Source organism: Cupressus sempervirens, chromosome 1 (genome assembly GCF_028749045.1).
Source record: "Cupressus sempervirens isolate cs-2001-9-10 chromosome 1, ASM2874904v1, whole genome shotgun sequence".
Lineage (NCBI taxonomy): Eukaryota > Viridiplantae > Streptophyta > Pinopsida > Cupressales > Cupressaceae > Cupressus > Cupressus sempervirens.
This window is the reverse complement of record NC_143118.1, coordinates 803,475,827-803,499,148: the sequence shown is the minus strand read 5'-3', so window position 1 is coordinate 803,499,148 and position 23,322 is coordinate 803,475,827. Positions and strand designations below refer to the sequence as shown.

Here is a 23,322-nt window from a genome sequence, read left to right as displayed (position 1 = left end):
CGACCCCCCTTTATCCTTTGGTTTGCACATAGTCTCCCAATTCACCAGACTCCATTTATTCTCGTCCTCCATGCCAAACCAAAGGAAGTTCCTTTGCACTCTTTTAAGTTTGTCAGCCATTAGTTGGCTGATCTTGAAAATTGAGAGAAAGTAGATGGGAATTCCTTGAAGCGTCGCACCAAGGAGTTGCAGTTTTCCCGCATTGCTAAGCAACTTGCCTTTCATCCAACAAGCTTCTTTTGCATTCTTTCCAGGACAGTGTTCCAATAGTTGGTTGAGACCTCTTTCATGGTTAGAGGGAGCCCGAGGTATGTGCCCAGGAGGTTCTCCGATTGACAACCAAGGATATTTTTGATCTTCACTTGCAAAACCTCGGGGGTGTTAAAATTATGTATCTTGCTTTTAGGTAGATTAATTTGTTGACCTGAGCAACGAGGACTTAATGTTATTTAGTAATAATAACCAACATAAAATGAAATAGGTTGTCCACAATGCCCTCCATGCTTCTACTCCACAAATCACCCATTTTTTAATTGAGGAAATTGGTGCCCAAATTGTCCATATTAGATTAAACATTGTATAAAGCATCTGGAATCATTTGGCTAAGAAATTTAGCCTCACAACTTTTATATTTTTTTAATGGATCCATTTTCTTGTGGTACACTGAAGCTTGTTGTTGAAACTTGAGCCAAATTATTGAAATAGGGCATATAAAAGTACTTTCCTGCCACTCCAATGGCAATTCCTTCAAAGATAGAGTGAAAATAGAGTGCCACTACATGGTTTTAACTAATTAATTATAGTGAGCCTTGTCCACTCTTTTCTATGAAAACAAAAAAGGTGCACGAATGGTAAAACCTATTGATTATAAAGCTTTAACAAGGTCTATGTTGACTAGTTTTCTTGAAAAAAAATATCACCAACAATTCACTGGGCGATGACCAAACTATATGTTTTTTCTTCTTATTATCCAAATTTGGATCTTAAAAATTAAATTTTCTATTAAAATGACCCAATTAGTTTAAATGAGGGATAAACCCTAATTTGACGGAGTAACCTTCAAAGGTTGTTCCTCTCCAAGCATTAATTTCACTTTTGAATCATTTACATTGATGGAATTTCAAAGGTCAATATCAAGTATGTAGTACTAATCTTGTATCTTCAATGTCTACTAATAACTACATAATCAATTTACACTAATATCTAAAATTTTAAAAGAGCTCCATATTTAAAATCATTGTTGTTAAACTATAATTTTCTCTCTACTACTTTTCGTTTTGAGTTTGAAATAATTCTATCATTTGTATTTCAAATTGTTAATCTATCTATGTTAAATAAAAGATTATTAGGATTAGTAGGATTTGTTAGTATTATTTTATTGATAAATTAAGGTGGAAGTAATGTTCAAATGATTTTAATCATTATTTGTACTTTTTGATTTTTGAATGATTGACTATTCTTTATATTTATAATTTTGTAAGATAATTTAATTCATTCAGTTATTTTATATATTTTTATTTAAAACATAGAATTTAATTTAATGTATAGAATAAAAATAAAATATTATATATATTATAATATAAAATAAAGATTTAAAAAGATTATTTCTTTTTAAGAATATGTAAGATTATATTTGACATTTTAGTTCTAACATTAGACTTTATAATTTCTATTTAATATTAAACTTATATTTTGCATTGAATTAGTTTTCAATTATTTTTTTTTTAATATTTTATATTTATAAATTTATATTGACCTTTAAATTTATTTTAAATAAGTACATAAATTTTAAAATGTAAAAGAGTATACCAATTATTGCAAATCTTAATGATGCTAATTTGTTTTTATGAGTTATAAAGAATTTGAAAGTCTTATTAGTTTGAATTTTATGCTTTATTTGTACGAATTAATTATTTTACCTTTTGTTCTCAAACTTAATATTTTGCATAGCATAGATGCAAGATATAGATTTGACTGTGGATGTGATTCATTTATAATATTTTTTAACGCATATTTTAATATTGCATTTTTTATAATATAATTTTTGTCATTCAATTAAAAATACTAAAAAAATGATATTTCTTATATTATATAATCGTCTAAGAAATATTATTATATATCATAATTATAAATTATAATATAATAATATATAATAATATATATATAAATAAAATTAAAATTAAAATTATAATTAATAAGAAAATTATAAATATATAATATTTTTATCTAATTAAAACATTTTATAAACTATAATAAATTTATTAAATTAAGACTATTTATTTAAAAACTAAAATTTAAATTATAATTAATATCATTATAGAAAACTATAAATATATAATATTTTTATCTAATTAAAACATTTTATAAACTATAATAAATTTATTAAATTAAGACTATATTTATTTCAAAACTAAAAGCAAGTACTAAGCCACTATGTGGCACTTGTTGTATTTGTGAATTTAGTAATTAATATTTTCTATTTCAACGAATTCACTTTTTGAATATTTTTGTTTTTATTTTAACTTTCTAAATTTTCTAATGTTTATATGATAAGTTTTTAAGTTTCAAAATTATTATTAAAATTATTTTAAGCTTTAAATATGGTCTAAGCTATTAGATTTAATCCATATAAATGTTACAAAGCTTAAAGAATTTTGTATTACCAAAATTACCAAAATCATTGTATCGAATTTTTTTTGTATAGAAATAGAATATTTTTACTATGAACATAACCACTACACCTCTTTAGATATAAATATTAGTTAGTTAATGCAATCGGATTTCCACAATCCATAATAGTTAATATTAGTACTACTTTTGTTTAGATTAATTAATAAATACAAATAAATTTTGGGCAGTCCATAGACATTGCCCTCAAAGTCCCTTATGGTACGGCACCTTTAGAATCCCCATAGATGACATAAAGTTTTATTCACTGTGAAAGGAGGGGCGAGAAATTGGAGCGTGATTGCTTAAATAAAACTTTCGGAGGTTGCAGGCTTTATACCCACTTTTTTTTTAATTGTGCATCGTTCCCTGCTAATCCCTACTCGAAATTATTCCAGGAGTTTGACTCATAATGCAGCAGGTAGATCGCACCCAATTCATATTCTCCTTTGTTTTTTTTGTTTGTCTCACGAACTCCATTCAGCATCGACACCCCCTTCTTCGTACTTTGTAAAACAAAAGTTTTTTCAGTATGAGCAAGACCACACGATTGTTTTGCAGTGGCGCTGAAAATGGATTTCGAGCTTTAGTTTTATGAAAAAAAATATCTACGGGGTTTGATTCAATATACTGTTTATTTTGTAACAAACAGGGTGGAGGTGTTGAGACCGAGGTGACATGGGAGGACCAACAGAATATCAATAAGTTTGGCAGGCTTAACAATAGGTTTCATGAACTGGAGGATGAGATCAAGGCTAAAAAGGTTAGTGTGACTTATTTGTAGAAAATCCCCTCAGGCTTCCTGGAATTTTTAGAATGAAATAATAGTGCTTTTATTCGTAGGGCATTGTTAATGCGGTGTTAACTTCAGGCAGGGGGATTGGCAACACAACATTAGAACCAGGCATATGATGGTCACTCTTTTTGGTTTTTCGTTTTGTTTCTTGTGGCTGAATCATCTTAGTTTATCATTATTACTTTCAATACTAGAAATCAAGCCTTTGCCACATCATCAGCATCTCAGTCGTTAATTTTATTTCTGTTAAGAGATGGAGAAAATGGGAGCAGGATCACTGGGTTGGAACTTGGACGGTACAAAATTGAAAAATACACGAGGTAAATGGAAAAGGGGGGTTTCATACGTAGTAATATCTGGTTCTGTGGAGCCTATTTGATTATGGCATAAATATTACATACATACATGTGTGTATGTTTATCTTATTTTAGAAGACGCATATGTTTATGTCTGTATTTTAGAAGACATATGTGTCTCTATGTATGCCAATGCTTTTGTGTATAGCCTAAAGAAACAAGATAAATATCATGAATATGTTATTAAATATTTATATGTTTGTCTATTTATTCTGTCTGGAAATTGGACCGCAGGCCAGGTTCTGAGTGAATGCACGAAGAACCTGCCTGTGACAAGATAGCTATTTTCAAAATAGTCTCAATTGAGGATAAGGGGCCCGTCGCTGGTACATAGGACTTGCATAGTGAAGTTGCTGCTTGTGTCTCTATTGGAGTAGATGGTGATTTTGATGATTTAAGTGAAAAATAATACGCTGATTTGCATTGATCATCCATGTGCAATTAAAGTAATGTCAACTGTTTTATATGTTTTATTGGCTCGCAGTTGACATTAAATGATGAATTTAATTTTGTAGACTTGTGCAACTGATGGTTCTATATTAATACATGTCTGGAAGTTCCTACATTCTTACCATCCAGAGCCAAAGACCAGGTCTATCCAGACAAGCCATGTAATCGGCTCTTGCCTCCACCAAGACACACCATTTCATTTAAAAAAAAAACCCTGTCAACAGCAGCTCCCTAGAACTGTCACACATATTATACGTCATTGCAGTAAACCAGAATCCTGAGATACACCAAACAAAATGAAAATGCAAGCACCTGTACCAGCCTGGAGGTAAGTACCCAGCATCCACAATGCAGCATGATTACTGTGCACACATTGCATTCACTATTACAATGACATTTAATGATTCTGAAACAACTCATGTTGGGTGTTTGATATAGTTTTTATTTTTATATCACATATATCTTGTATGGCTGAACTCGATTGAACCTGTACAAAATATCAGCGAATTGCCAAACCCAAATCTTGGCTCATATAGGCAACTGAGCTAGAATTGAAAAGCTTGTTTGGATTAAAGACTTTGTTGTCAAAAAAATGGCATTACTGGTGCTTGAAATTATAAACAGGATCTTTGCCATTTACAAAGACAAGAGTGATATTTGAATGAACTGGAACATCAAAATCTGAAGTGGAAACTAGATTTGAAGAAGGTAACACAAAATATATGAACAAAGATATTTATAAGATAGGTGAAGCTGTATAAAATGCTTTGATTATTATTGAAAAATGTAGTTAAAAATGTGATATGTATTATAGACCATAGGGTAAGTAGAGGCTTTCCCAAGAAAAGACAGATGCTGATTAAAGCCTATCCAAGGGCATACAGTCCTTAAGAATGCCAGAGCTGTCTAGTTTTTTAGTTTGAGGACTAAAGACCTTTTGTAATTTCTTCTCCTCGCTGATCTCTTGTCCCCTATGTGGGTGATTTTTTTTAGTCAAAATGTCTTCAGGTTTCTTTTGGTGGCAGTAAGGTCAGGTCATAAGCATCAGTCCATGATGGATTGCATGACTGCATAAGCAGGGAGTGACTAACTTATGCATACTGACAACAGAAATGATGGGTACTGACTCGTTTGTGATAATGATGGCATTGTTGATTATATAACTGATGGGTTGTTTAATTATTTGTGATTAGTACAACATAACTAGCTAGATGACTGTGTAGTGGCTGGATCACACGTTGCTGGTGATAATTGTATAACTGGCACAAGATTGTGTAGTCCTAATGACAACATATATTTTAGAAGTGCTAGTGATTTAGATATTGGATTGGATTATCATGCAGAAGTGGGCAACTATTTATCTGTTCATTTGGACATATACATACAAAGTGATTAATAATCTATTCATGACCAGTTATACCCAGTATATTCAAGAAATACATGCTTATCTGAGTGATTGTAGCAGAGGCCTTTGGCATGAAAATTAATCAAATTATAATGTTAAAAATGGTTATCAGGGTCAAAGTGTTTCAAATATTAGTGTTTAACCTCCCAATTGGCCATAGGCACATCTATCTAAGCCCAAGAGAGGTATGAATGCAGAGCCCTTTTGGCCCTAGGAGCTATTTATATGGTCATGTGTAGGGTGTGCTTAGATTACTCTCTTATAATCATACACGTACACCATATACCCTTCCTACATGATGGATTTCAGACAGTTTGGCATATCTTATATCCTATCATATGAGTCATATTTGGAAAACTTGGACTCAACAATAACTTGGCTGACCCAAATTTTTAAAAAACTTTCGACTCACCAAAAACTCAGTGAAAAAAATCAGCAATAATTTGGCACATTTATCAAACATTTGAAAATATATAATATATTAATTTTTTTAAGATCACACATATACACCAGATTTATAGAGCACATATTGATTTGAGATTTCCAGATTTATAGAGCAATTATCGATAGCATAGAATCATAGACCAAAAAACAAGTACTATATCTAAATAAAATTGAGTTCAATACATATCGTAGTCCCAACTCCACGAAACAACTACAACCACTCAAAAAATTGGAAATCATAATTTGTGTCTATGACTAAAGCTCAAAAGAGATTGTTTGTGTTTGGTGGATAGTGCTGAAGTAGTTGCAATGTCCTTAATGGGTGCCTCAATAGTTGCCTCATCCATAGTGATAGGTCGCTCAATAGGAGCCTTTTCTGGATGGCCAAGCTCGTGTTTGTCCTCCTTACATACTGCCACTTTACATCCCATTTAACTCCCTTCTTCTCCAACTCAGCTAGGTGATTTTCAGTAAAGAATGGATCTACATTCACATCATCACCATTAGGAACAACAATCCAATCTTCTGAATATGGATCAATTTTGTCCAAGTTGAGTGCTTTATGTGAAGGTTGTTGCCCTTGCACCACCTTTTCATGCAGTCGAAGGTTGTACCACACATACACAAGGTCATTTATTTGCTTTTGGGTTAACTTATTGTACTTTCTTGTTAATTTTTTAAGATTTATGTTCACAATCAGAAGCACTACAAGGCTGCAATAATATGCAGATGTCAACTATTTGAAGATTAGGAATTGTGGCATTATAATATTCCCTCCACAAATGTGCAAGAATAAAAAATGCCGCTTATAAATGGATAAAGATTTCAAAAAACTTAATTATTGAAATAAATGGTATAATAAAATTAAACAATAGCTTGTTGGCCTTCTTATAGTTCTATTACTCATCGTGTATTAGGTCTTGCAGGCTGATTATCAAGTAATCTCCGAATACATGTCTCAAGGCCAACCCTGACATCTGCATTTGCTTTGAAGTATTGGAGGAAAAAAAAACTTGTGGTTCAAGTAGGCAACAACATGAATATGCTGGTAGAGTTGTTGGTTCCACCTCTGATCGAATATGCACCATATGGGTTCATATTTGGTCTTGTCTGATCCATACAAGAGTTGAATGACCTCTTTGGATCTAATCATGCCCTCATATTGATATGCATGAGATTTTTTATCCCCATCCACCATTTGTAGAACCTCACCAAATGGTTTTGATATCTTAATATAATTATTTTAACAAAAAACAATGAATTGTAGTATTAGAAAACTAAATAATAAATCATCAATTGAAGTTTGAAAGCTACATTTGATCTCCTCCATCATCTTGACAAATCTAATATCAAAGATGGGTCTTCGGAACCTTCTTTGCTTTAGGCTTCCTGTTGACGTGAGTTCTGTTCCGCTACAACATGCAGAATTGAATACTTAGTAGTCTAGGATGAAACATCAAATTTCCAACCCTCTCTTGAATAAGGATGCTTACATGCTAAACAATGCATACAAATTGTGTGATCAAATGAGACAACCTCAAGATTCTTTCTAATGGTGGACTTTTTCTCAGTTTCATGATGTGATATGTTGCTTATTACACAGGGACTTATGCTGTTTATTCAGTGGATACCAACTTGATTTTAATTTCTTCCAACCAACAAATTGCAAAGGAAAGGGTTTAGAAAGGTATTCTATTCCTAGAATGCAAGAAATTGTGCATATCTTTGTGGCTATTAGACTTAGTTTAGCCACTGACATCAACCAACCTAGTGCAATCTCCTAAGGTAAATGTAAGATATTCAAACTACCACCATTTCATTAACACCTTTGATCGATGCATATTAGTGTGTAAATAATAATCAAAGTTAAGTTCATAAATATGCCACTTGACCATACAAGGCCAACTTATAATCAGTAAGCAACTAGTGGTTTGGTCTTGAGCAAGTTCACTAAAGATGCATCTACTACTTCTGATTAGCATGAAATGAAATCTATTTTGAATGAGGAATTGCAGAAACAATGCAATACTCCAAAGCAATACAAGTAATCCACTATGCAGACCAACAATGAATCAATAATTACTTTGATAGCATTATAGCAACAATTTGAGTGTCTCCTCTCCTACCCTACTCTATAATCAATTTAGTTACAGATGTGAGGGCCTTGGCCTTTTAAAGTTGTTTAATTACAATAATGGGCCAAGATCAATTTAAGATCAAGGGCCAAGATTTGCCTATTACAAACCTATTTAGGTTTCCCACTATTATTGTCCAATAATAAAAATTACAATGCTTTTGAAAGCTAATTAGAAAATAAATAAGGTAGAGACACTAGATGCCTTCCACATGCACATTTAACATAAAATGATTGAATGTGCTTGAACACGTGTAACTATAATTTTTTGATTGGTTTAAGACGAAGTTATCGGTTTGATTTTGATTTTGAGTTTGGGTTCGAAGGATTGGTTCATCGGTACAACAAAAATTTGAAAAGGGTTTTGGGTTCGTTGGTACAAAAACATGTAAAAATTATAGATATATACATATTTATGAAGCCTAGAAGCATGAGTTAAATTAGAATGTTGCGTAGTATCATAAAGTCATATGATTTAAACAAAATAAACACCATAAACTTCAAAACTTGTAGTCATAGCATTATGAATTGTGATCATACCATAATATATTTTAAGTTCAACTAATGGATAAAAAATTCACTAATAATATTCTTCTTCATCTTCTCCATCTTCTTCTTCTTCTTCTTCTTTGGCATTAGTTGACTCAACAGCAGGGATTTTTTTAGTGGCTATTATTCACCAATTGGCTAATATGTCTCGATTGGGCTATAGAAATTGGCTAAAAAAAACACCGTATACTAGTTGACCGGTTCGCCCAGATTTTATAAAATACTCATATAGTGGTCGGAATGTTCGCCACTATTGTTATGTAATTTCAGTTTGGTAGTCGGGTTCTTCGCCCATATTTCTCTTTAATGTTTACTCTTATTCGCCATGGAATTAATTGAGTGTCTCTTTCGACGATCATCATTCGCCAAATTCCCATTTTCCTATGTGAATTTTTTTTTTAATGAGTGACACTAACAACTGTGCTCCACAGACAACTTACCTTGATACGTGTCAACATTTCAGTGACTACCTCGACAATTCTTCTTCCTTCAAGAAATGTTGGCCGAAATTAAACCTCAGCCATTGATCTTGGATCATCAGACGGTCTGAGTTCTCAAATAATACATTTAACATAATTACATTTCAAAACATAATTCGCCATCAATATTAATAATTTTATTAAAAACATAAATTATAATCGCCATTATTTTATAAAAATTGTCTAAACTATTAAAAAATTCGCCACCAAATATCCATCGATTGACGCATAATTTGCCAACACTATTAATTTTTTTCACCCAAATGACATGTGATTCGCCACAATTTTATAAATTTTGGGAGGGGGGGGGGTTCCTTAAAATTATCCTTGCTCAACAGTAGAGGTAAGGCAATGGGATCAACAACAACAATAATAACTCGTGTAACTCCTCCTTGCACAACCAAACTCTTGCCCAACCTCCTATTTGCCCTTTCCCAGGACAAATAATGTACTTGTATGCCACAAATGAGAATTAGAAGCCAACATAAGCCTTTTATTCCCACCTTTTAGGGTTAAATGTATGAAAACTCTATAAATTTGCAAAAAAATTTCACTTAAATGACGTGTGCGGTCCCAGTTTGTTGAAGTTTTTGCTTGGTTCAACTTGTTCGGCATGGTTTGCCTTGGTCAGTTCTAACAATCAATAAGTTTGAATTGGCCCTTGATTCTTGAACACTCCCCACACCAATAGGTGAGTTAGACAAGGAGTAGGTATTAGTTTGTACCCAGGTTGGTCTGACAAGGTCTAGGGGCGAATGAGGGTAACTCAGGTTGAAGACAAGTGGAGACCTTAGCATCCTTATCTCATAGACTTGATCAATTCTTTGGTGATGAAAAAATCAAAATATCTTCTGATACCCAATATTATCAAGCCTCCAATTAAGATGGCATATTCTCAAATTGTTTCATCTTCTCAAATTTTCACCATCTTTTGGACATCTCATTGTCACAATCTTGAACTTGCTTATAATCGCAAAATTGACATCTCTTTTGATGCCTTGACTTTGATATTCTTGAAGTGATGAAACCTTCATGCATTTGGATCCTTCAAAGCGAACTTGGATTTCCAAAGGAAATTAATGTTGATGACGATTTTCCTTTACTTGTAAGCATGCTCATTTTCTTGCATGACCCGTTCTTTGATATCCATTTTAATAATCTGACCTTGAACTTGGACTGGAATCTTCCTTTTTGGTTTCCTTCTCGAACTATCTTGCTCGCCTTGAATCCTTAAACTTGTTCTTGTAGCAACTATTTGTTCTCTTCTTATTTGAAGTCTTGAACTTGGTCTTGCCACATCTCTTTGCTTTCCAAGCCCCTTCTCCAATAATTCCCTTCTCCAAAAATTACCTTGGAAAACAAAATAAAATTTCATTAAGCTCACAAAATGATAAGTATAAACAATATTAAGGAAATCTGAAAGCTTCATGATATGAAATTGCATCTAGAGCTTTAAATCAACTTTTTCCTCTATTTGATTATGAAATCTCAACTTTATAAGATCTGATTTTTTCTAATTTCTGCTCAGAGTTCTCTCTTTTGCAAGTTTTAAATTCTGATTTTTCTTTCTTTTTAAGCTCAGCTCACTCACTTTTGTAAGTTTAAGTTTTGATTTGACAAAATAAAAAATTTGCCTTTTAAGATTTCTCTAAGGTCACCCACCCTTGCATGAAATCAGATTTTTATCATTTTTGCTTTCCTTTTAAACTCAAATTGATGTTCTCTTGCATTGAGCGCCCCTGATGTCAAGGGCAAATATTTTAAGATGTTGGGAATCAAATTCCCAAGTTTTGAGAAATTTTGCCCCTTGCTAAAGTCTTATCCATCATCTTTATTTGCACTTTTGGCCAACTTCTTTCTCTTCAAAATTTTCATTTAGATATGCAAATCTTAAACTTATTGTATTTCAACTTGGAGAGATGGTGGAAGTTTTAAGATGTTTGGAATGATTTTCTTAAATTGCAAAAGCTTCACCCAAGACCTCTATATGTTAGGGATTGGGAGAAGTTGGGAATGAAATTCCCAACTCATGAAAATTTTCGCCCAATATTGGGGTGTTTTGCTCTTATAATTTTGGTCAACTTTGCCATTATCCTTTCATTTTAAGTCCACACAAGGGATTCTAATCTAGCTTTCACCTTATAATACATTGTATACCAATAGCGGAAATCCCAAGATCTTAGGAATTCTGAACTGATTTTGAACTTGATTTCCTCTTCATTTGTTCCCAAACTTGGTGTTCCCTTTCCATTTTCACCAAATTTTCCTCTTCAAACAATGTTTTTCACCTTTTTGATCAACTAGGAGTTAATAAATTTCATCAAAATCTTGTTTATGGCAAGGGGAGGATTTGGAGAATCGGGCATTTTCTAAAGGGCAGAATTCCTAAGATCTTGAGAGTTTTGACCCATATCTTGCATGTCCATTTTGCCATTTTAAGTTCTATTTCATGTTTGGACTGCCCTCAAAGCTCACTCATTATGAATTTCAATTTGATTTTGCAATCCAAGTTAGTTGAAAGGAGATTCAATTTGTTTTAATTTTCAGATTTTGCCATTTTCTCCATGTAATTTGGGTGGATTTCATCCTCTTTCACTTCTATTTTTATCAAACTCCATCCATTTGGTACTCAATTTCCTAGTGTGGAGAATTGGAGAATTGGGTACATGTGTATGCTTTATATATATATATGTAGTTTTAATATTTTATAGAAAATCTGAAAATATCAGTCATGAGTATTCAAAACATGAAATTTGAAAATATGAGCCATAAGTCATAAATTATAATATATATCTGCTGAATGTTTAAACTTTAGATGCTTAACAGTGAACACAAAAGACAAACTTTAAATATGAACAAGAAGATCATAAATTTGAAATTTACAACATATTGCAAATGATAAACTTCTAGTTCTAACTTGAACAATAAAAATCAGAAAAAAGTTTAGTAGTTTACTGTTATAAATTGTTAATAAGTATTGTACCAAAGTTTCAAAATTTAAACTGATTACATATTGCCATATTGGATTAAGCTTGATAAACAGCAAGCTGATATGCAAATCACAAACTAAAGCACAAATCAGACATGAGATGTCTTAATCTAATCATATTGTCTAGTCTTCTATGCCTTGATCATCCATATCAAGGTCCTCGGTTATGATACTATCCAAATAGTCATCACTCTCGAGCTTAGGTTCCTCTGTTGGTAGAATAACAGCGGGTAAGTCAATAAGGCCATCTACTCCATGAGGGCAGCAAGTTCTCCGTCTGGTGGGATTTGATCCCATTTTGATGAAGGATCCTCATTGTATCCAGGATCTAGACGAGAGAGGAGACAAAGTGAGCTATGAATGTACAGCAATTTCTCTGCTTTCTTTGACCCTAATCGGTTCCTCAATAGTGAATGAATGAACCTGTAAGTACTCCATTTTCTCTAACAAGATGAAGAGCTAGCTACTTGTGAGAGCAATCTTATTGCGAATGATTGTAATTCAGGACTTTTCCCTCCGTGGTTCCACCACTACTCTATAGGGTCTATCTCTAATTTCATATCATATAAAGCTTCCACAGAATCAAAATCACCTTGCCCACGTGAAAACTTGTTCCATTGACTCCTCAAAATTGAAGCATCCTCACCTCGGCCATAAATCTTTTTTATTGCATCCCAAAATCCTTTCATTACCTCTCTATCCTGATGTGGAGCCCTCCTAGTCACTTGTATATCATGCCATTTAGGATTAAGAGCATATGCAGCACAATGAAGAGGTGTGTTAAGCTTATTCCATCTTCCATGTAACTTCTCCTCTATCAAAGGATATAGAGAAGGATCTTTTGCATCAGTTATTGTCTTGACTTTTTCACACATGGAATCTATTGCTTAATAGATTTCTCCCAAACATGCCTTATCCAAATCTACAAATCTGATCAGCTCACATATGGGCTTAATAAAGTCCACAACAAATTTCACATCAGCCCAAAAATGCTCATCAAGAACCATACGTCCTTTGACAGTTTGTGATTTCGAGCTACAAGTAGAAAGTCATGACCTTTACAATTAGACATAATTTTTAATATTTTTTTATTCATAGTTTTTTAGTTTTTAGAGTTTATTTTGTAATTAAATAATTTTTGGACTTTTCATTTTCATATCCAAGGGATAGTGATGACCCTTGGGATCCATCAAACTTTGTATAAACTCTATTTTTGAATTCACCAGATCAGTTTTTTTGGCTTGCAGATATCTATTGTTACATTTCTACTGTTTTCAACTAATCACAATACTGCAGGTTCTACCCGAGGTATTGTAGTCCGAATTGTTAATTCGGATCAAGGCATCAACTAATTCAAAAAATACTCTTTGAAGCAATGAGAAAGTTGATGAGCATCCTACTACTTCCATTTTTCCACCCATTATATGTGGTGTAGTCATGCTTTTACCAAATTCTCCTTTGATCTCATCTTGCAGCAATGATGCACTCACCTCATAACCATTTGGGGCTTTGAATGCCTTATCTGAGACAATCATTGCAATGATCAATTGCTCCCATATGAACTAGATAAAGCATTGAAGGGAATATTGTTATAGTACTAAATCTAACCCATGGCAACTTTGCTTCATGTTGCAACTCTTTGTTCCATGTGATGCCTTTTAATCCAAGTTGAGCACCTATGTGGAACAAAAAACTTTGACATATGCCTGCTCATAATTCTTGATCTTTGTATTCCTGGCCTGAGGGAAGTAGCCTCCACACCTATATATGACACTGTAGAACTCAAATCTTCCATTGAGGCTGCCATTGCCTTTGCTGCTCCCTTTTCTTCTTCCTTCTTTTTCTAATATTGTTCAAGGCTTGCAATTGCATCCCTTCTAGTCTCTTCAGGACATTTGTCACATGGTGTAATATCTTGGCATTTGATCTTTGAAAGATGGTGTCCCACGCTTCTAGCAATGTCCCTCATTCTACCACCAACCATCTTCTTTTACAAAAATAGGTAGGGAACTTAGGAAAAGTGAGACAATGTAAATAATTAATAATGCTCTTTTTCGGGTTAATAAATGTTTTTTGAAATAAATGCCACAAGACTGTAAGCTTCTAAAGTCCCTTTTTTGAGAAATTTTAAAAGAAAATATGTTTTTTTTCTGGTTAATGGTTTCCCTTTGCAAATGGTGTTGGAATCATTTGCTGTTGCACCAAAAGCTTGAACTGACAATGCCTGATACAAATGCTAGATTATTTCATATTTTGTTTTCAATTTTCCTTGCTTCATTCATCTGCCCTTTCAAATGATCTCTTTTCCCTTTTATAGCTTATGTTGAGTGAGTCACAACTCTTCATTGCATACTTTATGACCTTTTATTAAACTTAATCAACTTGTATATCATATTTTATTATTATTTATTTGATTATATTATACTTTAATCAATTATTATTGTTGAAGATAAGGTAGCTGTGGTAAGATCAACCCACCTTATTATATAAGATGAACAAGATATCGAGTATGCCTTCATTTACAAATGATTGAGATACAAATCAATCTGAAGTTGAATTGCTAAGAATTAGTTAGTCAGTACTCACTAACTAACCACATCCTTAATGGATCCGTTTAGTTGTGAATACTAACTGATCTAATAAAAGTGCAAACCATTTGTAATGGAAGGACATGACCATTCTAATCAGTCTATAAGATGATATATATGTACCAAACAATGATGGAGTATAGACATCAAAATTGATAAATGTTCTATAACTTCCTATTTCAAGACCATCATATCTGCAGAATAATATTTATCCTATTAGAAAACTTTCAACATTAACAATTATCTATTATTAACTCCTATTTCAGAAAGGGGGCATTTACAAAGGACAAAAACAATTACTATTAATATGTCACTTATAGAATGAGAACATATTGCAAAGACATCTCTACAAATTTTAACTGTCATTATCAGTGCTACATCAATTAGAAAAGAATGACTTCTAGGATGTTTTAGGGCCTTTCCATTTAGACAACATGTTCTAACCAAAGTGACACTTAGTCCACTTTTTACCTGCCAGTTGAGTTTTTGCCCTATCCAAGTTAGACCATTTTATTGGCATGTTTGATGAGTTATTCTGAAAAAAAATTGTGGCATGTTTTACGTATTACCCAGTCTGAGTAATATGCTGAATTACTATCAATCATATTTAGCTTGTGATTACTCACAAGTTAGGTGAGTGATTACAGTTCTTATATCCAACTATGCTGGAATTAGTCACAACTTCACAGAATTCCTTATGTTAAATGGTCTTTTTAAAAATGAAACCATTTCTTGAACAATTTGAAAGCAGATATTCCTGCTAGCTTGTTTGAGGATGTGGTTTTCTTCCTCTGCTGCAGATTTTTGTGTGTATGACATATTATTCAACAAGATTCAGCTAATATAAACAGATAGTTGCTCCATTATATCTTCCCCTTTACTGGGAGTCAACAATAATAAATTGTTCATTGCCAATTAGTGTAGTATAACTTATTTTACCAACTATTCCTGGGGTCCTGGAAAGATTGGGTCATTTAGCAAACATGCGTGTTCCAACTTCCATATATGCTTTTGAATTATACACATAATGTGTGTGCCAGATCAATTTTATACTTGAGCAAATCATTAAATTGACAACTACCATTGTTTTGTGATAAGGTAAGATTGCCGCAAATGTAATAGCACTGCCTGTAGTTCCTGTGTTTTCCAAAGACAAAAATTTCTCTTGCATTTATATTGAGGATGAGCCAAGGAGAGACATGTCCCTTCATGGGACATGTCTATTCATTATCATGTGATTAATATAATGACAATTATTTATGATTGTATAGACACACACACACACACATATAATATGTTTTAAGTATATATATCATATCTCATATATACTAAATATATACATGTATCTTAAATAGTTTTTTTGCCTCATAGGATTAATCCTTCAGAAGCTACAAAAACATCAACACTCTCTCAACTACGGGGGCTAAACACATGATTTTCTATTATCTCAATGTAATATAAAAAATGGCATGATTATGGATATATTTGATAAGAAGATATTCATTATAATGATATCATCTCATGATATGAAGAGTAATGGCCTTAGAATATCAAGTTGCATGATACTCACCAAGTACTCCGAGTAATGGCCTCAGAATATCTAGTCACATTTTATTCACCAAGTACTCTAATGTTCATAAGGTATTGTGTGCATGTATCACTCTATGATACTTACCATAGGAACATTAAAATTATGACTTGTCCATAGATATTAAATCCACCATGATATACCTATACAATACAACTCATAGATATCTATGCGACGTTATCGATCTCTTAGTTGATTGATTTACAAGATATAATCTATTATGATCTACTTAGATATCAACCATATGCCATCCATCATTATATAAGGTTAGACTATTTTAAGATCGTCACCTTACTATAGTAACCAAACAAACATCAATGAAACATGGTCACCTTCCATGATGTTTCCACAAAGTCATTTAGTAACTCACATGACATCCACCATGAACATTTCCGTGGGGTGGAACAAAGACTTTCACCTCAAACTTCTCTCTCAAAGAGAAGGAAACACTAAAGTACATCTTAGGTAATTCAGTACGTCTTAGGATACATTAAAGTACATCTAAGGTAATTCGTTATAGTATTGATGCTGAGGGTCCCTTTCGCTAAAGGCTCTGATCCATAACTCCATGCTTGTCTTCAATAATGTACAAACTTCACTTTGGCAAAAGGCTTGGAGAGACTATCGATTGTCAAATCTTTAGTGATAATGTACTCTAAATGAATAGTATTTTGAGTATCCATCTATAGTTTAGGCATTTACATAAAGACCTTTTAGTTTGCATATATGGAACTTCATCTTCATGAATCATAGTCTCTGACTGCTATAATTTCTTGATCATTGGAGAAACCATCTTGACATGGTCTACTCCCTTTGAATAAATATGATTAAGATCCTCAAAAGTCAACTGAAACATATCCTCTATCTACTCCCTCTATTTTTAAGGTTTCCTCTAATGAAATGTCAGGCTCCCTCTTGATATAGTAGGATTCTCATAATCCTAGTCATCAAAGATATTTTCTTGAAGAGTCTCACTTTATCTAGCATGATCATCAAATGACTAATGAATCCTACTTCTTTGGAGCTACTGTCATAATATTGAGTCCTGCACAGTATTTGGTAGCATGTCTAATGTACCACTCCTCTTTTCCTGCAAGAACATCCTCAAAGACAAAGGAAAAGATCGAGGGGAATAGCTCTTTATAGTACATATAGAAATACAAATAAGATAGAGACTACAATGAGTAGATAAATGTAATACTCAAGGATAATAAGTACTTATCTGGACATCAACATCCTTGATACAAGTTGCTTCAATGAAGGTCCATTTATATCGAAGCAAAAAATGCCTTCTTAGATTGTTTGAGAGACATCTCCTTTTTTAATCATCTCCCCATTAAGGATGGTTCAAATTTAAAACTCTGATAGTGCCCCTTGACATTTGCCTTATAATGAAGCTTTGGATATTATTCTCCCCCACAATGTAAAATTCTAACTATTATTTGGGCTTACTTGATTTCCTCTTATATTAATTGATTATTAGTTTCTTTCCTTAACAATAAAGACACCATTACATGGTAATTATGCTTTACTTAAGACTTTGATAAACTTCATCTTCATAATGTATTCATTAATTATAATCCCTTAATTAATAACATTCCTCTTCATAAACATACCATTAGCTTGTATATTTGCAACATGGATAACATTCGGTCTCTTTTACCAATTGTCAATAATACTAAGGTATTTTGACCTTCATACAGGATAGTGATACTGAACATTTGTTGTTCATGTCGACTATTATAAAATTCAGACGTGTTCTTTACCCATTAATATTGAGGTCCTCTCCACTGACATGTTGTTCTTGCCTTATAATATGAATCATTTTATTCCCTCCATTATGACTTTCACAGCTTTTATTCTTTCCATCCAGTATTCTATCCTGTAATTTGCTCCTTATATGCTTTTGATGCCATGTGTTTAATCTGTCTTTTTTTATCTTCCTTTTATTGACTCTGGTGTTAGCATCTGTTGGATTGTCCTTTTTCTATGCCATTTCCCAAATATTTATCTGCTTCTTTTTATTCTTATGTCTCCCATTTCTTTGTTTTGTCTTCTGTCCACTGTGGCTGTTTGTTGTCATTTCTTTGTTTTGTCTTTGTCATATATATATATAAAACTCTGCAATATATATGATGATTTGTATTTGACAGGAGCATGAGTTTATCTCTGCAATTGGGTCAAAGCACTTAATGTGTCACCCTCTGTTTTTAATACTTTTCTTATGTCCTTTTTGTGTCTCTGTTGCGAGTAGCAAGCTAGTATTTAGTGGATTCTATCAATTTGGATGCTAAAGTTTTGTATTGATCTCTTTTATTATATCCAGCAAGTATGTCTGAATCATAATGATTGTATTCAGTGATTTAACTAGCCTTCTCAGGATGGGACATTTCTCATGTTGCTTATAATTTCAGTCTTTTATACTAACCTTGCCATTTCCATATTAACCCCTGCGGAGAGATTTGACTCATGTGCACATTGTTCATCGGTAATTTAATGGATGGCTATATTATGCACACTGAATGAATATCTAAAATGTTCATTCTATGGTTTTTGCTAGTCTTTTATGAAATATTGACTTCTATTCTTGTGAGCTGCGATTATATTTATTAGTTTGCCTGTATCCTCTGATTGGTAACGTCTTTGTCTGTACAGTTTACGGGTCAATCTGAACACACACTATGATGAAATAATCCCAAGAAATCTCCTATGCCGCTGGTTAAAATATGGATGAAAATGAGTAATTCCTTGATTAAAGTTTTATTGCCTGTTTTGAGTTGTCTTTATTCATCCCATATCATTTCTCTCTGTATCCCTTCCAATCATTTTCATTCTCCATTCCCTTGTGCCCTTCATTGGAGGACATCAGGAAACTATCCACCATTTATATGTTGATGTACGTGCTCGTGGATTACTTTTCTTGCTTCCTGGTTGGGGGAGCACTGAATAAGGTATATATAGCTGTGGTTATCTAACTCTCCTTAATCATCTTCGTTTTTCCAATATTCATTGTTGTCTCTCATGATATATCAGATATTATTTTAATGCCAGATCTGAATATTGTTCCCATAAAACTATCTGTGATGGTAATCTTCATATATATATTTAATAATTCTTTTTCATGCATTGTCTGTCCTTTAGATATTAGCATTCTGCTGTAGCACCTCCCTCTATCTTGTTCAATCCTCTTTTACACTCGTATCACTTCGTTGAATATCTATATTAAATTCTGTTTGAAATCTTTCTACCATGCCTTAATCACTTTCTTACATTTGCAGCTTGGCTCTGATACCATGTTAAGGTAAGATTGTTGCAAATGTAATAACACTGCTTGTAGTTTCTGTATTTTCCAAAGACAGCAATCTCTCTTGTATTTATATTGAGGATGAGCCAAGGAGAGACATGTCCCTTCATAGGACATGTCTATTCATTATTATGTGATTAATATAATGACAATTTTTAATGACTGTATATATATACACATAATATCTCTTGGATCATTATATTAATTTCTTCAGCATTACATAATAATTATATTTTAAATGTGTGTGTGTGTTATATATAAATTGTATCTCATATATACTAAATATATATATGTATCTTCAATAGTTTTGTCGCATAGGATTTATCCTACAAAAGCTACAAAAACGCCAACATTTTGGAAAGATAAGTGTGTTTAGCAAACAAAATATGCTTTTGTTAATTATATGTGTAATTTATCCATGCCGGAGTAACTTTAAAATGTAAGCTGTTTAAAGAATTCATGTTGACACTATGATGTCCTTAAACAGTTTACAGTTGATCATTGTATATCAATGTAACCCTAATATGTTATATACGGTACTAGGCAATCATTTTGACCAGACCAATTATATCTTGCACTACTCTCTGTTTAGCCTACCCTACTCTTTTAGGCATTTAAAGTTGGTTGGCTCATATTGGTGCCCCAGAGAGGTGCAGATTCCTTTTGAAATATTTGACCTTTACAATTGTTTAAATTGCTCTCTTTTTTCCCTAAAACTAGCCATGGTCCCTTGTTTGAGCTTTGGAAATCAGTCATGTTGTGGTATATGCAATAAATGAATGTTATTGATGAGTAGGATATATTTGTGAGGTGCCTATGTGCTTATTGATCCATCACAAATTCCCATCTGAGTTTGACTTCTATTGCTTCTGAGCTCTATGAAAGGCTCTGTAGCTCTAGTAGAGTGCATCTCTCAGATTTCTCATTTCTGAATAGATTTTGGATTTTCCTACGCATTTCAATTGCCAAATTAGATTATGCTAATGTTTCCTTTTGTAATAAATTTTCACGTGTTAAAATTTGTTTTCAAGTGTCATGCATCCAGCCTCAAAATGGACACCCTTGGTACATGTTGTACAGATGTATACCGATTACTCACACATATACCTGTACCCAACAACTATTTTGAATACTCTAGTGTTTTTAGTTAAGTCATGAATTCATTTGCACTTTTGTGTATACGATAGAATACACATGCACTTTACAGTGTGTGCTTCCTGGTCCCAAGGGACAACATGTGCACTATTCATGTCATCAGCCCATCACCCTTTGATTTTAAATATCTCTTCTTGACATTCCAAGGTTCTCTATTAATCATCCATATGATTTCCTTTGTTTCCTGGTAGGTGTTTTCTTTAATTTTTTATTTTGGCAGTATATTAAAATTGAATTTGAATAGGTGGTTTTAGTGTTATATTTAAGGTAAATACAAGTACTTAATTTTAGTGGTGTTGTTAAAGTGAATCTGATTCACAACAGTTGCTACAAAGTTCTGACTTTTTTTTGATTATTGAGATTTTGCCAACATCTTGGGGGCAGCCTTCCTCCTTTGCCTGGACCTTTTTATATGGTGATCCTGCTAATCCCACAAGCTTTCTTGAATTCCATATGTAGTGCAACCTTTTCCATTTCTTTTGGTTTTAAAATCATGACAATGACAAATGATCGTCTAGTTGGTAAATTTGTATCATTGAGAGAGATTACCATTATATTTAAGGTGATACTATTCAACCCTTGCGGATCTATGGGAGACCATGTTTCACAATATAAATGCAATACTTCCATCTGCCTATCTTTGGAAAACTTGTAACAGACAGAATGTAAGGTCACTACTAATATGGTTGCAGGGACAGAAAGTTTGCCTGCATAACTAATTGTAACTTGATAATTGACAATTAAATATTGTCTGTTTCCTTCTGCAACATCATTCTGGCATTTACTAACTTGGGCAAACATTTGAGGGGTTTCCATGGCTTTTCAAATTCTGGAACTGTCTTTTTGTGAACTGTGACATATGATGCCGTTATGTTAACTTTTTAGTTCTTGACTTAAAGGATACCAATTAGCAACAATAACTAACTGTCCCAAATTTGTTAGAACTACCGAATCAAAACTTTTGCCACACTATTATATAAAAGTGTGAAGGCTCTATTTGACGAAATTACCATTCTTTTGATATATTTATGCATATACAATAACATTCAGTGAATTTGTATAGATTCTGTTGGAGAAAACTGTACAGCAATCTAAGATTACACCTCATGATCCATCATTAGATTGGTTTAGCTAGTAGATTTTAAAGATTGCAAATCATTGAACCTGATGATGGATCAAGGAGTGTGATCCAAAATCTCTTGGTGACAATCACTATACAATTCTCTCCATAAAGAAAAATTTGTACAAATTCATTAATAAAAAAAACTAATTGCTCCTCAGTAACATTGAATTCTTGAATCATGTTGAACTAGTGCAACTGCTCTTTTCATGGTGTTTTCAGTTGTATTATTTTAAGCTTTATAGATAATACAAAGTAGTGTAGCCTATTACAGGTTTTGTCTTTGTCCTATGCCTATCTGTTACAGCGTTCTTCAAAAATTTATTCACTTTTCTTCAAAGCAGGAAATGACAGAAAACCTTGAAGATGCAAGCAATGAGCTTATACTGGCTGATGAGGAAATTGTAAGATTTCAGCTTGGGGAAGTTTTTAGCCATATGCCTAAAGATGACGTTGAAAACAGGCTAGAATTGCTCAAAGAGGAGACTACAAAAGAACTTGAAAAACTAAAAGAAGAAAAGGAATCAGTTTTGTCACAGATGGCAGTGCTAAAGAGAATTCTTTATGGAAAATTCAAGGATTCCATTAATTTGGAAGAGGACTAATCATCAATCTTTAGTGAGTTTATGTAAAAATGTCATGTTTTCCTTTCCAAGGAATTTGGGCCATGTAAAATCTTGCAGTGAGATCCATACAATTTGGTTTCCAGGTTAGCATTTGCAATATGGTTTTAGTATTTCGTGAATGCAAATATCATATCTTTCATAAGATCTTATGGGTAGTGAGAATGCCCAGTGTGACAGATGTGCGTCGGATACATCTGTGAACATTTTTTATGGAATGTTTGCCATATATGTATGCTCTATTCCACAATTTGCAATTCTAGATGTTAATTCTTCAATCAAGCCAATTTAAAATTACTTTACAGGTATTCCAGAAATTTATATCTCTGATGTTAAAAAGTTCAAACTTCGGTGTGCAGATTAAGAGAAATGCCTTTACATTTTTTTGAACTCTAGAATTACATAAACATTGACCTCAGTGATCTAAATGACATTTTGATGATGGGTTCACCGGCGAGACTTAAATTATTCAAGACCTAAAAAATTTACACGATCTATTTGAGGAGATAATATTAAACGAATATACACTCACCGAACATTTAATAACATTTGTATGCAAAATGTCTTGGATGGTTGTATTAAAATATATATTATATGTATTGCTCCAAGTTCTCATAATCTTCAATTTTAGAAATGTCGATATTATATTATATAATCTTTTTATATTATATGTTT

General features: G+C 32.8%; 1 protein-coding gene across 1 annotated transcript; it reads left to right on the top strand.

Annotated features, from left to right (window-relative positions):
- The first annotated feature begins 2,891 nt into the window (after positions 1-2,891).
- Positions 2,892-22,955, top strand: AIP3 (ABI3-interacting protein 3). The gene is made up of 3 exons (XM_089790295.1): positions 2,892-3,088; positions 3,320-3,430; positions 22,369-22,955. The coding sequence occupies exons 1-3, from the start codon at positions 3,080-3,082 to the stop codon at positions 22,627-22,629; spliced, it is 381 nt and encodes a 126-aa protein (XP_089646421.1). The 5' UTR covers positions 2,892-3,079; the 3' UTR covers positions 22,630-22,955.
- The last annotated feature ends 367 nt before the right edge of the window (positions 22,956-23,322 follow it).

What these genes read in the sequence shown, in the direction of transcription:
- AIP3 (XM_089790295.1), top strand. An exon ending in ATGAGATCAAGGCTAAAAAG is followed by an intron (nt 3,431 to 22,368) that starts GTTAGTGTGACT and finishes TCTTCAAAGCAG; the next exon opens with GAAATGACAGAAAACCTTGA.